The following is a 21,248-nucleotide window of genomic DNA, read 5'->3' on the forward strand; positions in this document are numbered from 1 at the left end:
CTTGATGGATATCTACATCAACAAGGATTCAAGAAAGGAAGCACCGACAACAATCTCTATGTGAAAGTGGATCAAGATAACCTAACAATTATCGAGGTATATGTGGATGATATAATCTTTGGAAGCAATGATGACAGATTAAGTAAAAAATTTGCCACAAAGATGCAAAGTGAGTTTGAAATGTCTCTACTTGGCGAGCTGACATACTTTTTAGGGCTTCAGATATCTCAGCGAGATAAAGGAATATTTATATATCAAACCAAGTACATCAAGAAAATGCTCAAGAAATTCAAGATGGAAGATTGCAAGCCTATCCTTACCCCAATGGTAACAGGTTGCAAGTTAAGTTTAGAAGATTCGTCAAAGGATGTGGACTAGAGGTTGTATAGATCTATGATTGGCAGTCTTCTATATGTGACAACTTCTCGGCCAGACGTAATGCAGGCAGTTGGACAAGTAGCAAGATTCCAAGTAGCACCAAAAGAATCTCATATTATTGTCGTCAAAAGAATTCTTCGATATCTTAAGGGCATAGCAGAATATGGTTTATGGTATCCCAAAGGAAATGATCTAGTTATCCAAGCTTATACAAATGCAGATTGGGCAGGAAGTGTTGATGATCAAAAGAGTACCAGTGGAGCAACATTCTATCTAGGTGGTTGCCTTGTTTCATGGTTAGGTAAAAAGCATTCAATCTCGTTATCCATAGTCAACATAGAATATATCGCGGCAACAGCTTGTTGTACTCAAGTTCTTTGGATGAAGCAAAATTTGCAAGATCTTCAAGTCAAGTTTGATGAACCTATTCCCATCTTCTATGATAACACCAGTGCTATCAGTATCTCCAAGAATCCTGTGAAGCATTCCAAAACAAAGCACATTCTGATCAAATATCATTTCGTTAAAGAGCAGCTCGCCGAAAAGAATATCAAGCTTGAATATGTTCGTACAAAGGAACAAATTGTTGACATCTTTACCAAACCATTACCTCATGAAGAATTTGAGTATCTTCGCCAAAAGCTTGGGATTCTCCCAAGTTCTCGTTAGACTCTTTCTCTTATCTAACTAAGTAGAAAGGGGGATTGGAGGTGTGTACAGGCCCACAGGATAACAGTTTGTCAGGGGGAGTTACCCTTTGCCATTGATGACAAAGGAGGAGAGAAGGCAATAGGAAGAGGTGTCAGGATCACAGGGGGAGTACTTTTGTTTCCATCAATGCCAAAGGGGGAGATTGTTGACCAGTGGTTGTCATTAATGTCAACCCAAGCAGCACCAGGGGCTACCCCGACCTTGCATGGGCATTTTGACTTGAAAACTCTTTATATTCCAACTCAACGATCTTCTAGATGGATTCTATTCATCGAGATGTTTCTGTTGATATATGGCACGCCACATAGTTTTTCATGGTTTGAGAGATATTCGTGTTTGAAGTTAATAATCCCAGTTAGTGGGCTAAAACTCCATGGGGTTGTGGCATGGCATTCATCATTGGTTGTGGTCATTGAATAGTCAATAATTAATAATGTTTTAAGCTCCTAAAGGCCCTCCAACGTTCAATTACTGAAGCCCCTCTCAACTCAAGTCATTTATATAAATTGTGACTCTGATATCTTCCTCATGCAGGCACTTTCAACGATCTATCCTGTGTGAAGGCCTCTGTAATTTTTCGGCCCTCATGAGCTTCTAACGCAAGATCTGTTGCAGGGAGTTTAAGGTTTCGTTGAAGTCTGGTTAGGGTACAAATCTATGATCAAGTTTGAAGGTATGTTTTGAAGCAAGTTTAGAGCTTTGGATTCTATGATTTTGTTGCTTCAAACAGGTCATCGTAGCATTTTCCCTATAACGTTTTTCTACGAAGCTTTAGAAGCTGAAATTAAAACCCATTTGAACCGAAATCTCGAAGAACCTTGCGCCCGAATTTCAGATCTTGGTTTGCTATATTTTCAGAGATATGATTTAAGGAAGTCAGGGTTTTTGCAGGCTCCCGAATTCCATGTCAAACAGGTGACCTTGGGAAAATCATCATAACTTTATCTCTGAGCATTGGATTCAAATTACATAAACAGTGATAGAAAGATGACAAATTGTAGTTTGTTGGATATCATTTTCAGGGCCAAAGGTCGAAACAATGACACGTGGCACTTCGTACAACTTCCCTCTACTGAACCAAACTATAATTAAGTTATTGTGGGAGATTGGGCATAACTCTTTCTTGAAGAATCCAATCTCAATCAGACCTGTTGGGTTTGAAAGAGAACTTAAAGGGCTACCACAGGATGAAATTTCAGACCTTGGAGATCCGAAATTACATAGATACAACAACTTCAATATCGAGCTCCTAGAAGGCAAGAAAAACGATCACTACAGTAAGGACCACACATCAACAGTCAAGTGTAAGTCTACTACAGTAAGGTATGTATGATTAGTGTTTACATTTGAATTTTGAATATCATCTCTGACATGTGTTTTTGTAGGATAGTATAAGAATTTTGTTTATTGGTTTAGGTCTTGTTCATTAATGCATGTGCAGGAAGGAGGACACTTCAGGACAACTTGGACACATACTAGAAGGACATGTAGTGCCAAAGTACCATTACTTGAAGCAAGCACGATAGTACCTCAGCAGTTGCGAGTGATCCAAGAAATCGTGTCAAGTCAAGTGTCAGTTCTTGTCAAGAGTCAGTATTGTAAAAGATCATCATTGTAAAATTGTATAAGAGTCATTATTATAAAAAGTCAATCTGCCTAGAGTTGAAGAGACATTGTTGGGAGGTATAGGAGTCATTGTTGGATGATGTCATGGTTAGGTTGCAGTTCATAGTGTGATTGGGTAATCATTCAAGTACAATAAAATCATTGTAAATTTACTAAATTATATTGTATCGTGGATCATTGTCTCTGGTACGAGAGTCCACACTCTTGTTTCATTTCTGGTCATTATAGGGTGACAAGGAGGTGCTAGGCAGGTGCATTAAGTCGTCTACATGTTGGAGCTTGTGAACACTTCAGGGTGGTAGGTTGGTCTAGAATGTTGGGGCATCTTTTCAGTTGACTACTGAAGAAACCGGGGCGTTGGAGCAACCTTCTAGTGGGAGTTGGAGAAGAATATTTTTTATTATTCTAGGAAGTTGTAACTTTCATTTCAGTAGGGGATGAAGATTAAAAGAATTTATTAGAAAAGCGTTCGGTGGTTTTTGACCTGGAGGGGGTTTTCCACCTAAAATTCTTGTGCCTATTGTGTTTTATTGTTTATTGTTGTTACTGGATAAACATTAATAATAATTGAAGATTAACTAATGCTCTGAAAAGATTTAAAAGTGTTAATTGCTAAGGAATATTGAATCATCCCCCCTCTCGATATTTCGAACAACTTGTAGGTTTTGGAAGGCTAGGAACAACAACACATCCATATTTATAGTTATGAGTGGTAGGCTTCCTTGTTGCCATAATTTTCTTTCAATTTTTCTTGCCAATCTGAATGCCTTCTCCAATGAATCAGGTTCCCAAAGACGAACCTCATGTTGGATGTTATCCTTTAAAATCCCTATGAAGACATCAATCCTACGCTCCTTTGGAATATCATTTACCCTTATATTCAATTTTTGGAAGTCCTCAATGTGTTCCACCATTGAACCATTTTGTTTGAGATTTATCAAGTGACTAAAGAAGGTGTTGCCCTTTGTATCATCATAATGTGCTATCATTTCCTCCGTAAAAATTGACCAAGTGACAATTTGTTTACGGGAGCAAAGCCATCGATACCATACAAACTGATTGGGTTTTAAATATAAAGTTTCAATGCATATATTTTGTGTGTTTTTCATATTATGGAGATGAAAATATTGCTCCATCTGTTGTATCCATGTTACAGAATCATTGCCATCAAATTTCCTCATATCGATCTTTGGAATATGGTGGATCTTCAATCCAATGTTAGAGTCTATGAAATCATTATTAACATTTATTTTGTTCTCATCACGAGTTTCCTCTAATACCTTTTTGCAATTAGGAATTATTTCTTGTAGCAACTTTGTCAAGTCTTTCTCCAAGTATTCCATGTTGCCTTTCAGTGTTGCTTCTACACCATCAATCTTAGCTTCCATGCCATTCTTCAAACCATCCATCTTAGCTTCTGTTACTTTTCGTGAGAGCGAAATTTGTTGCACTTGGTCTTGCAATTTTGATATATCATGTTGCATTTCTTCCTCTTCCTCATGTGTCATAGCATAGTTTTTAGGTTGCTTACTAGGTGCTTCCATTTTCTTTCTTAGGGGCATCAATTAATGATAATTACGCTTCACTATACCCTTTGAATCACTTCAAAATAATTTTTCAAACAAAACTTATGCAAATTTTAAAAACTACACTTTTTTGTTTTGTAGGAACTCAATATTGAATCTGTTGTATCTCTGTAATTTTGGATCTCCAAGGTCTAAAATTTCGTCCTGAGATAGCCCTCTGAGTCTTCTTTCCAACCTGACAAGTCTGATCGAAATTGGATTCTTCAAGGAAGATTTATGCCCAATCTCCCACAATGACTTAATTATAGACTTATTCAATAAAGCGAACTTGTACGGAGTGCCACATGTCATTGTTTTGACCTTCGGCCTTGAAAATGATATGCAAAAAACTACAATCTGTCCTCTTTATGTCACTTTTTACGAAATTTAAATCCGATGCTCAGAGAAAAAGTTATGACTATTTTCCTAAGGTCACTTGTTTGAGATGGAATTTTGGAGCCTGCAACAACCCTAACTTCCTCGGATCATATCTCTGAAAATATAGTGAGACAAGATTTGAAATTCATATACAAGGTTCACCAAGATTTCCGCTATATGTGGTTTCAAATTCAACTTCGGAAGCTTCATAAAAAAAACTTTATAGCGAAAATGCCACGATGACCTGTTTGAAGAAGTGAAACCCTAAAATCCAAAGCTCTAATACCAAATGTTATGCTACCAGCTCACAAAATAGAAGAAGAGATAGATCAAAAACTTCAAAATTAGCATTTTCGAGGGGGTAATTTCTTTTACATTGCACAAATGAACAATTCTTGGATGATTCAAATGAAAAACCTCCTTTCTATATATAGGACTCTAAGGGGTCACAATATAATCAAAGCCAACATAACAATAATAATGTAAGAGCACAACAATAACAATAGTGGGCACAACAATAACAATAAGGGGGCTACACTGATAATAAAAATGAGGGAATACATTTATTATAGGGACCTAACAACACAACTAACCAATTACATTCACAAGTCGAGATTTTCATCAAATTTAACATCTCTTCCAATGAGTATTTTATTAGAATGAGATTGAGGAAGTCTACAACCTTTTGCATCTTCAAAATATCCAACAAAAATACGCTTCACTTTTATCTCGTAAAGTTTTCCTTTTCTCATAAAGAATGTGATTCGATGCTACACTATTAAATACACAAAAGTGGCTTACATCTAGCTTAATTTTAGTCCATGCTTCTTCTAGTGTTATATTTTTTAAATCTTTTGTGTGAGTGTGATTTAATATGTAATTTGCATAATTGATTTATTTTGTCAAATAATGCAGACTTAATCCCTTAGATTAAATCATGCAATTAGCCATTTCCTTTAATGTATGATTCTTTGGTTTAGCAACATCATTTGGCTGTGGCGTATATTGAATAGTATGTTGCATTTGTATTCCCTATGTAGTGCGGTGAGTTGTGAATTTGTTGTTGACATATTCACCTCCATTATTTGTTCTTAACCATTGCAATTGATGTCTAAATTGTTTTTCTATGAGGGCTCCATAGGCCAAGAACAAGTCAAAAACTTCATTGTTGAGTTTTAAGAAGTAGACTCAAGTGTATTTAGATAAGTCATCATTGAAAGTTAAGAAGTAATTATACCTAGAGAAAGAAGGAAAAGAAAGTGGACCACACAAATTAATGTGAATAGGCTATAAAGGGGATAAGGCATGTTAAGAGGCACTTAGTCAAAATTGTCCAAATAATATTTGGCAAGAACATACCTAGCACAAACACCATCTGTACAAAATATGAGAGGAATACTAGTCGCCATATTTTGACTACAAGGTTGTTGCAATGAGCGAGAATTTATATGAAAAAACCACTCATTCAAAAGTTTGTTCAAGTCATCTATGTGAGCAATAAAAACTAATAGACAAAGTGATGACCCAAGGTTGTAAAAATGTACATCTTGGTAATATCATCATTATTTTAATGGCAAGGATATGCTTAGGATCTTATAAATCCTTGATTACAACTTAGTAAGGTGGAAACTCTATTGCTTTATCTTTACCCGAATGAGTAATCTAATGTAATGATAGAAAGTTGTAGGGCAAACTTGGAATGCATAATACATCATTGAAATGATCATTATCTACTTGAATTGTTCCAGACCCTATAGCACTAAGAGATCTATCATTACCAACAAATATTTGTTTAGCATTACAACCATTGAGATAAGAAAATTTGGCTTTATCCTTAACCATACGATAATATGCTCTAGAAATGCACTCATTAGAAGTAGTATAGTTTGCATTGAAAGTGAAATGAGAAGCAGGATGGGCATGCCCATGAGAAGAGGTGTTAGAAGAAGAATTAAGATTGATGTTGTGCTTCTTTATTGCTATTTCTAAGGCCTCCATATTTTTAAAATACTTAGACTCTAAATGACTATGTTTCCCACAATAATTGCAGTGGCTATCAACTTCTTACTCTTTGATTTTGGTCCTTTGTTGCAATTAGAAGCAGAAGTTGGATGAGAAGATTTGGGACTCTTGTTTTTCTTGTTATTGCTTCTTTGGATGATTGCTTTTACATGATTCATTGGATAGGTGATATGAATTCCAAAAGATTTACTAAAAGCTATTGTTTCTCCCTAGGTTCTGGTATGGTTTCTTGGAGTAGTTAGAAACAAGCTTGTGTTGCTTTATTATCAATAGAGGATGAATATATTGTTGTTACTAATGGAAGCTGTGAAGTAATATGGCTTAAGAAATTGCTTCCTGAACTTGGAGTACTTGACAAGAGTCCTACTCTTATTTATTGTGATAATCCATCTTGTGTGAAATTGGGTAATAATCCTATGATCCATGACAAGTCAAAGCATATTGAAACAAGATATCATTTCATTAGAGATCTCATCAACAAGAAAGAAATCTATATAGAGCGTTCTTCTACTAAAGACAATATCACTGACATATAAAAGCATTGTCTAAACCTAAATTTGAAGAATTCAGAATTACACTTGGTTTATATGTGCCTCACACTATCCTCAAGAGGGTGTGTCAAAATTATGAGTCCAGTGTTCGTTTTTTCTTAGATTGGTTTCTTGTCTACATAGATAGGCATCTTCTAGAAGGATTAAGTTTGGGAGATATCTTCCTTTATTTGCTTGCTGTTATGATCTAGATCCAATACCATGGCATAATTTGATCAAAGTTGTAATAATATAAATTCAGCTCAAGTTGAATGAAAAATACAAGTTTTATGTGTTTCTTCTTCAGTTCTTATATAGCTATCTCTGTTTACTGTTTGTTTAATTATTTAGTTGCTATAGGATTGGGGAGGAAGCCAGTCAAAGGAATTGTTAGGAATTCCTTCAAAAAGCATGGAACCTTAGCTTAGAAAAAATGTTCCCTTTGGTATTTCTTCCGAATCTGTACCAAAAAGTCAAACATGACTTTACAAAATATTAAAAATCGTAGAAGGAATTTAGGATATGCTGCTATAGATGATTCTTTAACATAAATTGTGCTCGGAGATATATAATTACATGGGTATAGTTTGACTCCCAAAAATCCTAAAGACAACACAAATCAAGGTGCATTGGGTGAAAAAGAAAATCGGCTGTTTTGAACCAAGTGAAATATCACCTCAGCCTCAGACTAGCAACAACGACAAGTCAATATATCTCGAAGTGTGTAAGGCCTAGCTTTGGCCTCTAATTCCTCAACTGGAGGTAAATTATGGATTACATGATAATCATTGCACGAGCAACAAAATGAATAAAGATTTCTAACCAAGCCTTTGCTGAATGGATGAACTCTGACAGGTATATTCCTGTCCATTAAAGAGGAGTTTCAGCATTTCCAAAACAGAAATGAATAGAAACGGAAAGAAGAACAAGAAAAAGAATTTAATATTCATGCACCTTAGATAAGGAATACGTCTCTTTCTGATAATCTCATAGGTAGTCTGATTTGTTGCTACCAAATAACTGCAATCCCAAGCATGTCAAATTTTAAATATGAAATATGCTTATTTTGGTTTTAAGTATAAGACTTGATGCAACAGATAGCACATACTATCTCTATGCAGATACATTATCCAATTGCTTCAAAAATAAAATGATAGAAGTTGGACTCACCTGTGGAAGCACAGAAGAATGATCAAAAAGATTAGGCCAATCAAGAGGATAATGAGGACCAATGTCACTAATCCATTGTGCAACCTGGCCAGGAGCATTGTTTAAGGGATTAATTAAATTTTGTTGGATTGAAATTACATACATACCATTCAAATATTACAAATACGGTGCCAACTTGTAGTACCTTTGTCCTGTTTTCACAGTATCAATACTTACATTATAGAACCATGAAATCCTCTTGAATCACTTTTAGTGAAAGATTCAATGTACATGACAGCTGTCCAGATGCCCAGTACTGTCTCTTCAAAAAGATACCACCTGCAAGATAAATTTGCATAACAAATCCAACCACTAAAGGAAGACAAATTCCTACGAAAATTTTCAAGTATCGTGCTACACTGGGGGCAGTTTTCACAATAAAGAAAATTAGCTCACTTGAGAAATGAGCAATTTTAATATCTTTCTAATAAATTGTTCTCTGAATTATTTGCATTTTTCTTCTTACCTCATTTTTTTTTAAATGAGATTTCTTCTATTACAACTTGCTTAATGCTCATATCTACCATATCATGGATTAATGGATTTGTTAATAAGTACCAGAATTTCACAGTCTTTATTAGCAAATATGGTGGATGCACCATGTTCAGATCAACTTCCTTAGACAAAATGAGTCCATGTATATACAGTTACAAAATGGTGAAAGGCCCTTGTCAGGGAAAGCATCTTTGGATCATTTCTCATTTGTATTTTGTCTCTTTCACTGTCAATGTGTCTTCCAGCTATGAGATCCTTACCCTATTAGATAGGTTAGTTGTTTCTCTATAGTGATTTCTATTCTGTGAGTAGCTAAATGATATTGAGTATCTAGAATATACTTATAAGGAAATAATGAAATGATACTTCCCTTCTATGGTTCCCGGCCCTTTAGGCATTGTTAGTGTTGAGATTCATAGGCAGTAGCAAGAGAATCGAATGGAACCAACACAAAAACAAATTCTGGAATAAAGAGAAGAACAAATCAGCACAACGGAAGTGCAAAACATGAAGATAAATCAGTAAAAACTTAAAAGGAGTGAAACCTAAATCAACCCTAGCAATGCTGTCAATCAATGGTAATGCTAAATTCTTAAAGTAAAAATGACATTTCCTCTATCTTTTATTTTTCACCCTTTTAAATTTTTATTGACTAAAGATGATTGAGAGTGGTTTCGACCTCATTGGATTTCATATGGAGAAACTAGAATTTTAGATCACTCAAAATCCAGCAGACTTAATAGTTTTCAGGATTTCAGGATTTTGGGGATTGCAATGTTTCCATTTGATTATGTCATGTGTGAGAGTATGGGATTGGCATTTGATCAAGAGAATGAAGCCCTTTATGTACCTTGATATTGGTGGTATTTATTGTTCAACTTCGTTGATGTTGGAACTTGGTGGTATTGATCAATGTCGCGAACATTGCGATTTTTTGAAAAAATCGCGATATTTTCCCGATGGCGATTAAATCAGCGATTCGCAATTTTATCGCTCCAAAAAATCATCAGGTCGCACGACAACGAGTTTTTAAAGTATTTTTTTGGGTTTTTTATAACTCATTTTGTAGACAAAGGGCAAGGGTGAGAGCTAAGGAGGAAGAGAACTCATCTACAAGGGCAAGAGAGGAGAAAAGTGAAGGAATTTAGCATCCCAAGAAAAAAATCGAGTTTGGACCAAGTTTCTTCAGCAGGGCATGGTTTTCAAGTATGGGCATCAAATTTGGCCCTATTTTTTTGTTTTTTCCTTGGGTTTCTATCACCCATATATTTTCAATGAATTTTGCTTGGATTTGAGTGCGTTTTTTTGTCATTTTTGTTGCATTTTGTGGAGGGTTTTTTTTGTCAAAAATGCAAAATCTTGATTGTTAGTTTTATTTGTTTAAATTATTCTTGTGCCCTAGTTTTTTTCCATAATTTTTGCTTGGGTTTGAATGTGTATTTTTTTCCATTATTGTTGCATTGCGTTGAGGGTTTTTTTCTGTCAAAAATTCAAAATGCTGTGTAAATTTTAATTTCAATTGTTTAACTTGCAATTCTTCTTGTGCCCTAGGATCAAACTTCAATCTTACATTAAAACTCAAGAGTTCAACAAAGTTACAAACATGCCAAGGAAATTAGACCCTACATTGGAATTTGGTGAACCTGATGGAGGGTTTGACAAATCAAATTTGAGTTGAAATTTATGTGAGCAACATATGACAGGGGGTATATAGATTGAAGTTCCACCTTGCACAAATTCCTAGACATGAAGTAGGGCCTTGCACAAACACAAATCCAGAAATCATTGGCAAAGCCCTCAAATCATTGGAAGACAAAGAGACAACCAAACTGATCAAGGCAGCTTTGAAGAGTCAAATGGCAGGGGGTGGAGTCGTGGGATTGGGAGGTGACCGTGAGAGTGGCATTGATTCTTCTTCAGCATCAGCATCTGCAGTCAACCCCACAATTGCCTCATCATTTTTTGTTCCTAGAACCACATCTAGCACACAACCATCTATCACGTCATCTCTTAAAAAAAGGGAGAAGGAAGAAGCTGACAAGTTATTGGGCAGACGTCTTCTTTGGAATGATGCTCCTTTCAGCATTGCCAAGAACAATCCATTTTTCCAACCCTTTATTGATGTTACTGCTATTGTTGGCCCAAGGTACAAAGCCCCTTCCTATGATGACTTTAGAGGGTGTATTCTTCAAAATGAAAAGGTCAAATGCACTAAGAGATTGGAGGAGTTTAGGGTTCATGGGCACACACAGGATGTGTTGGGATGTCATATGGTTAGACCGATCAAAAGGGTAGAACCTTTATTAACATCTTGGTTAATTGTCCCAAGGGGGCAATGTTTATGAAATTTGTTGATGCATCTGCACATATCAAAGATGCACGGTTATTATGTGATTTGTTGGACGTGTTCATTCAGGAGGTGGGTCCACAACATGTTGTCCAAGTCATAACGGACAATGCTACAAATTATGTTGTTGCTGGTAGGATTGCTTGTGGAGAGGCATCCTAACTTATTTTGAACAGCTTGCGCTGCACACTGCATTGAATTGATATTGGAGGACATAGGAAAAATTCCTTTTGTCAAAGATATTGTTGAATCATCAAAAAATACAAAATTTATATATAATCATGCATTTGTGCTTCATTTGATGAGAAAATTCACCAACAACAAGGAGTTGGTGCGCCTTGCCATTATACAGTTTGCCAATAGCTTCATATCTCTTCAATCCCTCTTGAATTCTATGTGGGATGTGAAGAGAATGTTTCTTTCAGAGGAGTGGCGTACTTTGTCATATAGCCGTGAACTAGAGGGAGAGGCCATATGCAGGCTAGTTTCATACTAGGAAAACTTATGCGCGGGAGTGCAAGAGGTGTGTAGCATTACTGAACCTTTGGTAAAGGTTCTTCGATTAGTTGATGGAGACAAGTTTGCAATGGGCTACTAGTATGAGGCCATAGATAGGGCCAAAGAATCCATTCGCAACTATTAGGATGATAAGGGGGATGGGGGGTTTGAGAAACAACAACTGATATGGGAAGTGATTGATGAGCGATGGAACAATACACTCCATCGTCCCATTCATGCTACAAGGATCTACTTGAACCCCACATTTTCTTATCCCTGTGGTTTCCTATTTGATGTTGAGATCATGGATGAATTCTTCACTTGTGTTCAAAAGATGGTACCATCTTCAGCAAAATGTGCAGAAATCTCCAAAGAAATGGAGATATATAGGATGGCAAGTGGCACATTTAGCTTTGACATAGCTATTGTGGATAAGAAGACTAAAATGCTAGGTAAGCTTTAGTTTGTTTCAAATTTCATTGTCTCTTTATACTTTGCTTCAACTTTCAAATTTCAGTTTTTTTCTTATGTTTATCTTATTTGTTGTAGATGCATGGTGAAAAAGCTATGGTTATAGAGTACCCAATCTCCAAAGGCTTACCATTCAAGTGCTCAGCCAAACATGTATCTCCTCCGAATGCGAGTGCCACTGGAGTGTATTTGAAAAAATACACTCCAAGAAACATGACAAGTTAAATAAAAAAAAATTCCAATTAATTTTTTGAATTCATTAAATAATAAACAATATAATTTATTGCTTGATCTTTTTGTGATCCATATTGATTATGAGATTGTCTTTCGAATTAATCACATCATTAAGTTATGGTCAACGTTTCAAACCATCTAATGTGGTTCATCCTCAAGACAAAGGTGAAAAAATCAATCTATCCAAAAGTTTAAATAGTAAAGATGCATCGGGTTCCAGAGTTTAGCCATAAGCTGTTAGGAATTAGTTATTGAATTAACCATTATTTATTTATATTAAATTAAATTAATATGTGATTAAGAACTATATGTTTATATATGACTATTAATAATTAAAATAAGTTTTAATATTATTCAACCATTAGTTTTTAAAATTGTTTAATATTATTCAACAATTAGTTAAAAATATTATTATATTAAAATATCAGAGAATATCCTGATAGGAAAGTAAAAAAGGATTGAAGAATTAAATAAATAAAGTAAAATAAAATACATTAAAAAATAAAATGAAATAATAATAGTAATAAATAAATCATATATATATATATAAGAATAAGAGGGCGGGAATCCTTAATTTCCAACCATTGTCCCTGTTAAGATTAATGGAATGTTTCTCAATCTCGATGGCTTCTCTTAGCTTCCTATGATGGAAGTGATCAACTCTTGCGATGACTCGGGAATCCTCAATGCAGACATGGTGTTTGGATTTCTCCGCATGTTCAGCTAAAGCTGACGAACGAGAACGATTGTGCTTAATGTCTGCAAGTTGCAGCATGCTCTTGAATTATTTGGTTAATGGAGCGACCAATTTCCCAAATGTAGGGAATCCCACAAGAACAAGGGATTGAGTAGACCCCTTTCATGTCTTATGGATTTAAAGGGTCCTTAACGGATCTAAGGGAATTCCTAATGGTATCAAGGGGTTTGAAAGTAGCATAAACTCTATTCTTTTTAAGAATATGAGCAATCTTATCAGTAGTCCCCTGGATGAAAGGAAGCCGCACATTGGAGACATTAACCAAAAAATTCAAGAGCATGATGCAGACATTAAGCACAATCGTTCTCGTTTGTTAGCTTTAGTTGAACATGCATAGAAATCCAAACACCATGTTTGCATTGAGGATTTTCGAGTCATCGCAAGGGTTGATCACTTCCATCATAGGAAGCTAAGGGAAGCCAACAAGATTGAGAAGCATTCCATTAATCTTAACAAGGACAATGGTTGGAAATTAAGCAAGAGCTGGATTCCCACCCTCTCTTTGTGATTATATATATATATATATATATATATATATATATATATATATATATATATATATATATATAGATAGATAGATATATTTGATTTTATTTTTTAATTAATTATTTATTACTATTATTATTTCATTTTATTTGATTTTATTTTTTAATTTATTTTTATTTGATTTTACTTTATTTATTTAATTTTTTCAATCCTTTTTTACTTCCTATTAAGATATTCTCTGATATTTTAATATAATAATATTTTTAACTAATTGTTTAATAATATTAAATAATTTTAAAAACTAATAGTTGAATAATAGTAAACTTTATTTTAATTATTAACAGCCATATATAAACATATAGTTCTTAATTACATATTAATTTAATTTAATTTAATTTAATTTAATACAAATAAATAAATGAAAAATGGTTAATTCAACAACTAATTCCTAACGGCTAATTCCCTGCGGATAACTCTGGAAACAGATGCATCTTTACTATTTAAACTTTTGGATAGATTGATTTTTTCACCTTTGTCGTGAGGATGAACCACATTAGATGGTTCAAAACGTCAACCATAACTTAATGATGTGATTAATCCAAAAGAAAATCTCATAATATAATTTATTATTTTTAATTTTGTATAATTATTAATTTATTATTTATAATTATTAATTTATGACTCTTGTACAAGTTGGAGACCTAACACCTTAATGATATGGTCTATGTCTACTACAATCTCCAATTGTGGGTGAGACAACTTGAGAGGACACCTGGTGTGGAGGCCATCTCATTGGATGGGATTGACACCACTACTGCATAGAGGGTTGAGGCTGAGAGGCCTATCATGGAATCGACCCCTGATTGGTTAGCGGATGAGGTAATGGAGGGGGTAGTAGTTGCAGAGGAGGAGGAGGAGGTGACACCACCTACCATGGTCACTAGTAGAGGATGTGGTCTACCTCTTATAGCTTCTAGTCTTCAGCTTCTAGAGCACAACAAAGTTCACTACCAACCCCAAGGCCTTCTTCATATAGAGGGAAATTTGTTATATTTTCTTGCAAGAGGGATAGAGGAAATCGGTAGTATTAGTTACTTGGTTCATTTCATTGTATATGATATTATGACTCATGATATGAGATACATTATTATATTTTTTGTTGATATTTTGAGGCTAAGTCAAGACTCAAGACTCTGTATTCAAGACATGATTCATTGTTATGTGTGATGTAGCACTAGACATATTACACATCTTATATATTAGTTCTTTTTTCATATTTATGTGTCAATGCATTTATTTTATGTTGTGGATGCTTTAGATATTAAAACAATTGAAAAAAAAAATGTATTTGCCGCTTTTTTCCCGATTTTTTCCTATTTCGGACCCTTTAATCCCGATCACGATTATCACAACACTGGTACTGATTGTTGAACTCCTCTACCATGGCCTTAACATAAATGTTCCCTTCACTCAAAAAAAAAAAATTGGTTAGGCATGCTAAGCTTTTCTATTATATTACAAGGTTGAGGAGATGAACCTTTCACTCAAACCAAAATAATTGGTTAGGCATGTTAAACTTTTTCAATTTTTACCATATTATAAAGTTGAGCAATCCAAATCTAAAGACTTTGAGCTAGATGATGTTTATGTAGCTCTTGTTGATGATCCCATTTCTAGTAGTGGTGAATTAATGATGAGTTTGAGTGATCATGTTGATGAGTGATTTGTAGTAGGCCAATGGCCCAATAACTTGTAGCATTGTTTTTCAACTCTAGAGGCCACTTAGAGCCTCATTGATTATGTATTTTGTTGTTGATATGTATTGTACTCTATGCCATTTTGATATATTCCCCCTTACATGGTATATAGATGAGAAAACTTTGCATATTTTGTCTCTAATGGTTTGGAATCATGGTTTGAAATCTTAAAAATATTTTTTCATTAAAAATTAATTATTTTATGTATTTTTTTCATATCTAGTTCATTGGATCCAGTTTGATCTGGTTCTGGTTCGAATCCCAGTTAGATAGGTCGTTGGTTCAAAACCTAATTCCGGTTTTGAAAACTATGGTCAACATGAGGTGCAACCCTTCGGGAAGGTTCTAGAAGCCACATATGTTAGGGAGGAGAGAGAAAGTGTGCCCTTTAGAAAGATTCCCACATGTACCAAGTAATACATGTGTATGTGGCTCATGCATGTTTTGTGTGCTAACGTGTACAAAGTGCTAATGTGGCTTTGCAAAGAGCACTAAAATTGGAGGGTTTAACCCTAGGAGATGCTCAAAAGGAATCGATTAAAACCTAGGAAAGACACTCAAAAACACTAGAAAAGGAGATGCCCCAAAAACCCTAGTTCCACAATCGCAAAGAAGCTTTAAGAAATGCCAATAGCCAAAAATATTTAGATTAATTGTTGAATTGAGTAGTGAGACTCACGCTCGCACTAAAACCATGTTGAGATTCAGAAGATTCAAGATATAGCAAGAGAAGTGAGTAGCACTAGCACAACCCTAAATTTTACAATAAAGAAAAGAACAAACCAACACTAGGGCAACACAATGCTCAAGAGGAATCACCCCAAAGGAGTGCAACCCAAGACAAAGTATGCACTCAAGAAAAAGTGCACCACAAAGAGAAATAAACTAAGGCACAATCACGTGCAACACTTGATAGGTTCCCTTAGGCAAATCACAATATTAAGAAAGAAAAAGAATCTCATGATTTGCGTAACATCCCCCAACCACCCAGCTAGAGTGATCACCAACCCTTGACATTGATAACACAATTGTCTAATAACACACACACATACTAGCCAATGAAAAGGCCTTCCAAATTCTAATGGTAATCAACGACAAGGAAACAATGGTATTCCAATTCAAATATTCCTAACGGAAATATTAAGTGAATAACATAAATATGCACTATTACAACAACTAGAAAATTCAACACATACGTAGGAAATCACAACACAAGAGGAAATGCACCAAAACTCTGAGCCATTTTATTTATTTCCGAGCAAAATGGAGTATAAATGAGTATGAAAGAGGAACCTGCCTTGCTACAGCTAGCAAAGCCAAACCCAGGTGATGATCAAGTTACCCAAATGCCAAATGAGCTCCCCACCATGTTTTGCGCTAGCCCAAAAAATTACTGCCACTGCTATTGTAGGTGAACTAAGATTTTGGCCCTCAAATCTACTCCAAAATTTCAACAAAATTAAATGTAGTCTCTCCACACTAGCTCCAACAAAACCCAAAAATATCTCACGAACCCAAGCGGTGGAAATGGTCCTGCAGTGAATTGCGCCCTCCTCCAACAATTTTTTCTACTGACTGCTGAATGGAACTTTTAATTCTTCCCTTAGAAGTGCTTAGAAAATTCTATAAAATTAATCCTAGCCTCCTCTCACCAAACCCACAAAAACCCAGAAAGGGTTTGGGCTGAATCCACCAACCCCGGTGACCCCCAACAAGTGTAAATTGCTCAATTTGGCCAGAAAACGCCCTATAGTTTAGATACTGCTAAATTTGGCCCAAATATCCCTCCAAGAAATCCTCCCTAACTCCTGCAAATTTCTCCCCTCAATCACCAAGCAAATCCCAGCTCGAATGCTCCCCAAATTCTGAATCTCTACAAGTGTACAGAAGCTACCAGTAAACCCCTGCACAGGCCCTGGAATAGATAAATTCGGTCCTCCAAAATGCAGCACTCTCGGCCCTGCAAATCCCCAAGGAAAAACTCATCCTCCCTATGGATAATTCTCTGCAAATTCTCTGGCCAAAACTCCACTGTCTGCTAGCTTCTCTCAGCCCCTTCGAATTTCCTTCTACACCCTAAGAGAAGCACGCTCCAGCTAGAAATAGTATGCAATGTAGCTCCTTGGGAAGCCCTGAGATGGACTCCTTACTTCCCTAGGGTGACACTCGAATTTCACCAAAGGTAGAGGTGGAATTCCTGGTGCTAAATAACACTTTTCTTCTTGTGTTAAACAACCCCAAGAGAAGATGAAAGGTGAAATGTAATAGTCAAAAAATGATTAGCAAATGAGTCCATCCTCCTTTTATAATTTCTCCCCATGCTTCTAGACTCCTTTTTTAATTATTATTTTATTGGTGGGGGCCATTTTCCACTAAGTGACTTTTGCCTCCATTTTAATAAAATAATAATTTGCCGCCAATCTCCAATAAAATAATACTTGCCACCTTTCTCCAAAATAATATTTGCCCCTTTACTTAATATCACCAAAATTAGGCAAAATTCCCATGCTCACAAAATTGGGGATATTACAGTCCTCCCCGCCAAAAATTGCTTGTCCTCAAGCAATGCCAGAACAAGCGCCCCCTTTGCTTGCTAATCACCACTATCATCACCAGTAATACCAGGGTCCCAAATGTGCCACTGATTCAACCCTGATCTCTGCATTGTCTGATCATGAAGGAATCTCTCAATACTAGGATCCCAAGGCATCCTGATCAATGTGAAGCACCCCTTGCTCCACTCACCATCCAACCAGGTATAAGCTCCAGAAGCCCTTTGCATACTATCAATAAGTAGAGCATCATGATAATGTAGGACTCTGTCCAACTCTCCATGAAGTTGCCCTACCAAGTAGTCCACCTCATGCACACCAAGAGTAAACTCCTAAAGATACAACCCAATCCCTGTGGGGATGAAGTCTCTCCCGCATGTGCTCCTCCTGATATCCTCCTGCTGACCAACCTGCCATGCTGATGAAGTCCCCCACGCCATCAGTGATTCATTGAAGACCAACGAAAAATCTAAGTGATCTCCCCCTATAGCAACCAGCTCATCCCTAAAGGTTGTTCAGTTGTCTAGTATTGTGATGCTCGAGTCCCATTCTCGTCTCAGAAAAGAGCCACCATGTTGTTGCTCACCACTGACTCGAATAGGTTGCCCATTGTGTGCACACTGGAACCTCATCCCCTGAAACCTGGAGGCGAAATATCGACGAAGGCCAAGCTCATCCTGCCCAGCTGTCTCAATCCTGAGCTACAACTGAAGAAACTTGCCTCACCAGACAATGTAGGCCTCAATGATCCCCCATGTGTCAACCCCAAAGTGAGCTAGATCGCCCTCTGTTATGGTCCTACTCCTCACGAGATGGAGTGGCCTATCAACCAACTAAATCCCTGGATCCCTTAGCTAGTCCTACTGCAACATAGCTCTAACAACTGTTGGAATCCGATTGTTCCTTGTCCCTAGTCCCTGCATGCAACCGACATATAGGCCCCTTATATTATGAACTAATCTAATGCATTCTAAACTACTCTGTGCCTGCCACTGCGTAGTATCGATGACCGCTGGAAGCCACATGTGCCAAATAACTACCCCCTGAAGGCAACCAATAGATGGGTATCTGATACTCGCAATTGACTCAGTGTATGTAGACCCATCCTGCTCCTGCCAACCATCACCACTGAGTCTGCCATCCGCCCTCTCGATAATGTGCCAATACAATGTCTGGAGGTTGGACACATACTGGAAAGTTGCCTCAGTCGTACACGGTATCCTCTGCTCATGCATGGTCCTGACATGCCTTGTGGAAAGAGTGACACATGTCTCCCTCGTGACTAGCTCCCCAGGTGTAGGCTCACTGATGAATGATATGCCACCCCTGCAGATGATCACCTCATCCCCCAACCTATGGCTGTCAACTCATGCACCAACCCAATGCCACCGCTGAGAAGTCTCTCCCCTAGTGCATTGAGTGTCATCCCAATATCTCAGGTGAGCTCCCTATCCCTCGTTGCTCGCGCCTAGAGTGTCAAAGGACAATAGCCAAATCGCCTGTAAGTGATATATAAGAGGGACAGTCATGTGAATCCCCATTGATACCATCGAGTATCGCTCATTTGCGCCCTCGTCGATCCTGGGTGAACTACACCTAAAGGTATGCTCGGTGTCTCCGTCCATAAGTCCCTACATCCCACCGAGTATCCCTGTATTCCTTGACCTAGCATTGTACCTTGTAACCTATCCCTGTACACCACTGGATACCCTGTGCTATTGTTGTATCATCATGTACTGTCTCATATCATGCCTGTGTCACCGTATCTAGCACTCCCCACGTGTACTCGATGCGATGTGAGTCACTCAATGCAAACCAACATACTACATCAAACAACCACGCATCTCCATGTTCCTCTACAAGCCACTGCTCATCATTGCATGCCTCTATACAACACTGGATGCTAGGGTAAAATTGGGTCTTTATGCATCAGGTTGCATCCCTTTGCATAACACTGGACTCTGCAACATATCTCACAGACCCAAGTGGTGGAAATGGTCCTGGGGTAAATTGTGCCCTCCCCCAACAATTTTCGTTGCTGACTGTTGAATGAAACTAGGAATTCTGCCCTCAAAAGTGCTCAAAAAAATCTATATTAATAATCCTAGCCTCCTTTCACCAAACCCACAAAAACCCAGAAAGGGTTTGGGTTGAATCCATCGATCCCCGGTGACACCCAACAAGTGTAAATTGCTCAATTTGGCCAGAAAACGCCCTACAATTTAGATACTACTAAATTTGGCCCAAATCTACCTCCAATAAATCCTCAACTCTTGCATATTTCTCCCCTTTATCACCAAGAAGATCCCAGCTTGAATGCTCCCCAAATTCTGAATCTCTGCAAGTGCACAGAAGCTACAAGCAAACCCCTACGTAGGCCCTGGAATAGATACATTCGGTCCTCCAAAATCAGAACTCTTGACCCTGTAAATCCCCAAGGAAAAACTCATCCTCCCTATGGATAATTATATGCAAATTCTCTGGCCAAAGCTCCACTGTTTGCTAGCTTTCTTCAGCCCCTTTGAATTTCCTTTTGCACCCTAAGAAAAGCACACTTCAGCTAGATATAGTATGCAATGTAGCTCCTAGAGAAGCCCTGAGATGGACTCCTTCTTACTCCCCTAGGTTGACACTCGAAGTTCACCGAAGGTAGAGGTGGAATTTCGCTTGGAATTCTTGGTGCTAAACACCACTTTTCTTGTGTTAAACAACCCCAAGAGAAGATGAAAGGTGAAATGTAATAGTCAAAAGATGAATAGCAAATGAGTCCATCCTCCTTTTATAATTTCTCCTCATGCTTCTAGACTCCTTTTTTAATTATTATTTTATCGGTGAGGGCCATTTTCCACTAAATGACTTTTGCCTCTATTTTAATAAAATAATAATTTTCCACCAATCTCCAATAAAATAATACTTGCCCTTTCTCCAAAATAATATTTGCCCCTTTACTTAATATCCTAAAATTAGGCAAAATTCCCATGCTCACAAAATTGGGGATATTATACCAATAGAGACTAGGGTTACAGTAGAAAATTGATTCCTATGGGTGAAATATATGCATAAACAACAAATGAGGGATGACATCAGCCATAAATAAGGAGGTTTAATCATGCACTATGCTAGATTTTTCCTTTATATGATTTCTAGATGTAATTCCTCAATTATAAGCCACAAACATCCAACCAAATTCACTTTTAGCAGAAATTTACCCTAGAAACCCTAGCGGAAAACC

At 36.9% G+C, this 21,248-nt stretch overlaps 1 protein-coding gene across 4 annotated transcripts in view; it reads right to left on the reverse strand.

Annotated features, from left to right (window-relative positions):
• Nucleotides 1-7,705: 7,705 nt before the first annotated feature.
• LOC149192456 (protein S-acyltransferase 10-like) overlaps nt 7,706-21,248 on the reverse strand; it is a 214,833-nt gene continuing 201,290 nt past the window's right edge. For all 4 annotated transcript variants that reach the window (XM_089404604.1, XM_089404602.1, XM_089404605.1 and 1 more), the window contains exons 8-11: nt 8,597-8,698; nt 8,381-8,464; nt 8,165-8,230; nt 7,706-8,073 (exon numbers count right to left, since the gene is read on the reverse strand). In XM_089404604.1, the coding sequence (XP_089260730.1) occupies nt 7,899-8,073; nt 8,165-8,230; nt 8,381-8,464; nt 8,597-8,698 (427 nt within the window). In that variant the 3' untranslated portion in view covers nt 7,706-7,898. The remainder of the gene's footprint in view (nt 8,074-8,164; nt 8,231-8,380; nt 8,465-8,596; nt 8,699-21,248) is intronic.

This window comes from Pinus tabuliformis, chromosome 2_2 (assembly GCF_031772625.1).
Source record: "Pinus tabuliformis cultivar Carrire ecotype Pingquan chromosome 2_2, CPIR1, whole genome shotgun sequence".
Lineage (NCBI taxonomy): Eukaryota > Viridiplantae > Streptophyta > Pinopsida > Pinales > Pinaceae > Pinus > Pinus tabuliformis.